The sequence below is a fragment of the Elaeis guineensis genome, chromosome 3, assembly GCF_000442705.2.
Source record: "Elaeis guineensis isolate ETL-2024a chromosome 3, EG11, whole genome shotgun sequence".
NCBI lineage: Eukaryota > Viridiplantae > Streptophyta > Magnoliopsida > Arecales > Arecaceae > Elaeis > Elaeis guineensis.
In genome coordinates, this window is record NC_025995.2 from 85,853,636 (window position 1) to 85,860,585 (window position 6,950).

Here is a 6,950-nt window from a genome sequence, read left to right on the forward strand (position 1 = left end):
ATCTGATTTGGTATCTGATCATGACAAAAAAAATGCAATCCATTTATAGCAGATGCAAATCTATCAATGCGTGTCATATCTCAATATGACAATTATAATATCGCTCGGTATGAATATATGATGCAACCCTCGTTAACAGAGTTTAGTTTGGAGATAATAAACACAATCCAACAGTTATACAAATCAAAATGGCAATATTCTTAATTATGATTTTTGAGAGAATTTTCTCTAGCTAAGCAAGGCCACTGAATCTGTCATTCTAAAAGAAAAGGTGATATATCGCTTTTGCTCCGTCCCAAGAAATTAAGAAATGTGGTATGTGCTTTTCATGGACGCAAGAACCTACCACAAACTTTCTTTTAGGATGAGTGCAGTGCACTAAAGTAGCAAGATAAGAGAGGCGTCCTCGTCCTACATCATGTATAAGTGACTACCAGCGTTAGCAACCTACATGGAGTCCACTTATGTGATTGTGATGAGCACCGTCAGATTACAGTATTGATTCTTGTCCTAGTTGTTATGGTGACATAAAGTAAAACTACTGTAAAACCTAACTGTCTTACTACCTGACTTATTTAAGCATTAGAAGAATACCCAAGAGTTCTGAGGAACAAGAAGGAAGCCAATGGGAACTTTCATTGGCCATTTTGTCCCAGCCCTCGCCTTCATTCTCGTAGGCCTGTGGCACACCCTCAACACCATCAAAGCCTACAAGCTCAAAGGCCCATCCCACTTCACCTCCACAACCTGGTTTCCCTTGTCCACCTCCATCGCCATCCCGAAACGCTTGGAGCTCTACCTCCTCTTCTCCTTCTCCGTCTTTGCCATCATTCTCCAACTCATTGACTACCCTCTCCTCACCTTCTCCTTCAAGCCCGATAACTACGAGCACGCCACCATCTTCCTCCACGTAGCAATATACTCTTCCGTCGCCCTAGCAGTCGATTATTCCTCCTCCTCAGAGTCCTTTCTTGGCCTTGTTGGAGCCCTTGCCACCTCTGTCTTTGGTCAAGAGCTCTTCCTACTCCACTTCCACTCTATCGACCATGCCGGCCTTGAAGGCCATTACCACTGGCTTCTCGAACTCATCGTGGCGACGTCGCTCGTAGCCACCGCCATTAGCACCGGTTTTCCGACCAGTTTTCCTGCCGCAATGGTGAGATCGGTGTCAGTATTGTTCCAAGGGTTGTGGTTCATGGTCATGGGGTTTGCGTTGTGGGTTCCAAGTCTTGTGCCCAAGGGTTGCCACGCCACGGGATCGGAGGGCGCCGGGGGCCATGGGGCGGTTGCGTGCGGGACGGAGGAAGCAAGTCGGAGAGCGATGGCGTTAGCTAACCTGCAGTTCAGCTGGGTTCTTGCCGGAGTCTTGGTTTTAACAGCCTATTTGTGTCTAAGGCCGGAGTGGAAGTGCATGGAGTATAGGCAGCTGCAGTGTAGGGGTGTGGATGTGAGTCAGGTGTCTGGGGAGGGTGAAGCCTTCAAAGGAGTCCATGCGTCAGCGTAGAATGCTTTTTACACATGGATGCACAGATTGGATGTTTTTACTAAATGTGGACTCCGTAGCAGTATATTTGTTGGGTAATTGTAATCTTATGCTTTATGATTCTTGACCAACAACTTTATGAGTTTGGATCGTATCTTTCGCGCGAAAGAATAACTGATCTTCTTTCACAATCTTAGCCACTAGAATGCATTTTGCACAGCTTTTAAAGCATAACAGCAGCCTCATAATTTGCATTGTAGATGGAGGGGGCATGTCATGCTTTGGAAGTTATGCAAAATATGATCTAACAACTAAGATCATGAAAGAAGATCAATCATACTTCCACAAAGAAGGTATAACCCAAGCCCAAATTTGTACCTGATCTTTGATTTTGATGGGCATGTAACGTGTAATCCTCCCCCCTATTTGTTAATGCCCATAACTTGCCTATAAATATGAGTAAAATGGAGTAATCAAGTATAACGGTGTGCGCACAGGCCTACCTTTATACATGGACTAGGTGTAAAATATTGGTTGTGTAATTATTAAACAAAAATAGCATATAAATAAAGAAGATTGTGAAAATTTTTCGCCCCTCTAGGTGGAGAAATTATTGGTTGAATTAGATCCATCACGTCATTTTTGGACTAGTTCAACCACTAATTGACATGTTGACAAGGAGTGAGAAAATAACGATCGATTGAAGAAAGAATCGATAGCAATTTCATAATTTCATGGGACACTTTTCGGTCTTCTTTGACTTCTCATCGCTACCCCACTACCCCGGCCGCTTCCCATGCTCATGGCGGACCCCAGCATCCTCTCCTCCATCAGTGCCACCATCGATGACTCTCCACCAGTGTCGTGTCACCACCGTTGGGGCATCAGATCATCATTGCCCATCAAAGTCCCCCTCTGTGTGACCCTTGACCCCACTGCCCCATCCGACTAGTCCGTCTCCTACGACCCAGATAACCTGGTCCTTTAGCTTCACTCTGGCTTCCCTGCTGGCATTGATGTTCTCTATGTTGGTACCTTCCACAGCCTCTCGACAGCTTCAACCCCACTCACCATGACGCTGTCGCCGGCTCACCGCTCACCTTCGCTGCAAGTTCCGCTGTGTCCCCATCCTCCTCCTATCAAACCTCTATGCTCATTTACTACCATAGTTTCTACAAGCACTATCTCTAACCCCTCTAGTGTCTCTTCTCTCTCTCTCTCCCTCTTGCCTCGGTGACCTCTACCTCGATCTATCCCTCTGGCGCTCCAATCTTTCGGCCAACAATCTCTTCGTCAACCACCTAACCAAGGTCCTTAACCCTGACGACGATTTTGTTTAGATCCACGACCACCTCCTCACCCTCTCCACCTTCCTCCACAAGTGCTTCTCTAAGGTAAAGCTCGGATTTTCCTGCACCATCCCCATAAGCAACAACCTCCTACACCATCCCCATCACCAACCTCGTTGGCTTCCACACCTTTGCGTATGCCCACCATTTTATTGGAAAGAAGGGACCTCGATAAAAGCATGAAGAGATGTCCTCTAGAGGAGATGGAGGAGATGGAAGAGGAGAAACATGAGGAGGAGAAATAAAGGTATTGTCTTTAGATATGTCACCAAAAATTGTAATTCGGATCTGTCCCAAATACTTGGAAATGGAAATCACCTACAAAAATCGTGATGGGTCACTAGAAATTGCAAAATTGTGATGGATTTGGGCGATTTTTCTCTCTCATTTGAATCTGCTATGTGTCGGTTATTGGTTGACCTAGTCCAAAAATGATGCAGTGGACTTGGTTCAACCAATAATTTTTTCTCTAGATGCTAATACCATTTGTGTAGATCCTCTGCAACTTAGTTATAAAAAATTTCTACAAGTAGGATAAGTGGGAGATTTTTATCGCTATGCAAATTGAACCCCTATTTAATAATCAGAATAGTTTGCCTATCAAAATCCGCTACACCTTACCGTTAGAAATTTCTTATGGCTTGAGCTACAGAAGAATCCATCGCCAAGTTTACTGATCAACAAAATTCAAGAAGAAGAGAAATGAAAGCATGAGAGACAACCTGCATAACAAAACTTAGCTTTAGCGCCTACCTCAATTTCCGATGTTCACTAAACCCACCTAAAATATAATAAATGCTAAAATAGCCTTAAAGGATAGGAGGTCCTTACGCTTGTTCTCAAATCATGAGCAACACGTTATAACATGAGCCTCCAATAATGTGTCTTTGAATTCTGTGAAGCAATTCTCACCTAGGGATAGGGCTTAATTTGTCTTCTTTTGTTGTATCTATTACCAAATCCATATTTTCTCCGCTGATGAATTTAAATTCTGAGGAGAATCAAGAATCCCAAGATATGGAGGTCACACATTCACTGATATTTTCTACTAAGGCTTTGTCTCTTGCGGTGCCTCAAGGTAAATGTAAAAGGTCGCCTAACAAACCAAATCATATGAATGCATTTTTTCCAAAATCTAATTCACCGCCCAAAGTTAAACTTATTGTTGAGCAATCCAATTCTCTGGATGAACCTAAAGAGCCTAATGGTCAACAGTCTTCTCAAATTAAGTAGAGTGGGGTAGTTAAAGTTAGGAGACAAGAGGGTTTAGAGAGGGATAGGGTTAAACATGATTCCTCTTTGGAGAGTACACAGGTTTTTGCTCATAATGAGGTAGTTACGAATTTGAAGGACACTTTAATGGACATTGTTGGGTCCTCTCTTCAAGCTAAGTCATCCTCAAAGGTTTGTGATGATATGCTATCTTTAGGGTCCGCTCAGCAAGCGTCTAATCCTTCTCCATGAGGGTGCTTGTTTAGAATTGTAGGAGGGCTGTCAAGCCTCCTTTTATAAATTATATCAAAACTTTGATACATCAACATGATCCTAATATTGTCTATTTTTTAGAAATTAGATTACAATCTTTGGAATCCATCATCTTTTGGGTCCTCGATGGGATACTTATCAGATTCTAGCCATAGGTCAATTTGGGGGTATTGTTATTAGTTGGAAGAAAAATTTAGAATCTATTAGCCTTATGCATACCTCTAGACAAATAGCTTTTGGTGTAAAATCCCCTTTGAATAGGCCTAGTTGGATTTTGGGAGTACTGTATGCAAGCAATTCTAGTTTGGAGCGGCATGCTCTTTGGGCTCAAATCCGATAGGTGGTTGACTTGCAGATCCTGATCTTGATTGTTGGAGATTTTAATTATATTTTGGACATAGATCATAAAAGAGGTGGTAAATCTCTTTGGTTAAATTGGGATATTAGAGAGTTTAGAAACTTTCTTACCACCACTGGACTCTTAGATCTTGGATATCATGGACCTCATTATACTTGGTGCGATAAGTTGTTAGGTTTGGCTAGGGTTTAGAAAAGATTAGAGTGAGCTTTTTACTATAATAATTCAGACTATTGCGACGGTTAGTTGTTATTACTAACAATCCACATGATATCGCTAATAATCTCGCCGTCGCTAATTCCGTCGTAACAATCAATCTGAAAAAATCTAATCGTTAAATATCCTTATTAGCGATGGAAACCCTAGCTGTCGCTAATAAGGCTATTAGCAACGGCTTTAGCGATGAAAAAATTATGTCACTAATTATTTTTTAATTTTTAAATTAAATTTTTAAAAAATTTTAAGAAAATATTAGCGACAGCATTTGTCATCGATAATGTCATCTCTATTTTTTTAATTTTTAAATTAAATATTTTTTTAAAAAAAAATATTAGCGACGGTATTATCGTCGCTAATAAGTATAAGCGATGATATTTTCTGTTGCTAATACCATCACTAATAATTAATTTTATTTTTTTTAAAATTAATAATAATATTTTTTAAAATTTATTTTAATTAATCACAATGAATTATGGTTCCTAATACCTGTTATAATTAAAATCTAATGATAATATGACAATCAAAAATTAAAAACTAATTATATTATATTAAAAATATAAATTATATTTTTTTACAAGCAGTATCAAAAAAATACAATACATTAAAAAAAAATCAAATCCGATCCTTGTCATCGTCTGCCTCCTCCTCCACTTGCTTCTCTCCAACAACTGGTGGATGATAGTAGGATGTCCCAGCATCCTATAATGAAAAAAAATAAAACAATACTAATAAGTTTCAATATGGAGGCAATACGGAGGTATATCTTTCAATATATTCCTCTGATTCTCGAATAGATTATTCCTACATATTTCGTTCGATGAATTTTTAGCCTCTAGATCTCCTTTTCAAACTCAAATCTAAATATATAAAGCTTCTAAATATGAAAACTTAAAACAAGTAAAAGATTTAGTAATATAATTAGTTGATATGATGGCTGGAACGATGAGTCCAATTGGTCGCGTAGCTACGGGTCTCGGAGAAACTTCACGACCGTATCGTGGATGGCATCTAAGAGGCTCTGAGATGCTGGCTCAGAATAACTAAAGTATTAGAGTTTACCACATGGCATGTGTATCGCAGAATCATGTGAGCTGGCTGTATAAGAGCTTTCTCCTCCAGTGCTCCCTTCTTAGTTGTGGCGGCTCCGATCTCGGAAAGATATGATCTATAATCTCTGAAAAAAATAATTATGTATCATATTGTATTAACTATGGACCAATGTATCATATTTATTTAACTATATATCATGATACCTTAACTTTGTATCATGTTCAAAAAAATAACATGCATAATTTATGACTAAAAAAAATAAGCAATATTAGTTTGAAACATAAATCAAAGAAAAAATACCTGATTGCATCAATAGGATACTTTTGTCTAGATTTTGATGATGTATGATTCCAGTTTTCTTTCGAGCATCCTAGTTTCTATAAGTAGTTTTTCTTCGATGAAAGGCAACTTGTCACAAATATTTGTCATTCGATGGAGTTTGACTTCTATCTTTGTATCCATGTGGACCAACTCATTATCATGTATTGCTGGATAAGAATCATTTTTCTGCTGATATATTACAGATGCTAACTAACAATCTTACATAACATCTGATCTCTCTAATGAAGGATCGACATTGATTGGAGAGTCTAGTGACAGGTCTGCTATGGTGCGTCATCTACCGCAGATCAAGGACAACGTTACTAAAGACGTCAAGTTGATGTAATAAAAATAAATAGATATTTAGGTAAGTGGAGCCCCAGTTCATGACTTTCTAGACTTGTAGGATTCCAAGAAAATTACTATTTATGCAGGGTATTTAAAGAAAGGCAAATTTCAGTCCATAGTGTACCAGCAAGTTACTGCTCCAGGGCTAATGACCTCCCAAAAGGAGAAAAAAAGATGTAGGACTCCGAACATACAGAAAAAGAGATTAGTTCTCATTACATAAAATCTTCTGTTGTCCTCGAAAATGGCAAGCAAAATCTATCGGCACCCGTCAGGTTTTAGACATTATATGGAAACAAGAAAAAAAATTCATAGCAATATGTAGAGCCATTTCCTT

The 6,950-nt window shown here is 39.3% G+C and overlaps 1 protein-coding gene across 1 annotated transcript; it reads left to right on the top strand.

The window, feature by feature from the left end:
• Positions 1–600: 600 nt before the first annotated feature.
• On the top strand, positions 601–1,862 carry LOC105041879 (uncharacterized). Its single transcript, XM_010918942.3, has one exon. It carries the CDS (start codon positions 626–628, stop codon positions 1,502–1,504), a length of 879 nt encoding a protein of 292 aa, XP_010917244.1. The 5' UTR covers positions 601–625; the 3' UTR covers positions 1,505–1,862.
• Positions 1,863–6,950: the final 5,088 nt, after the last annotated feature.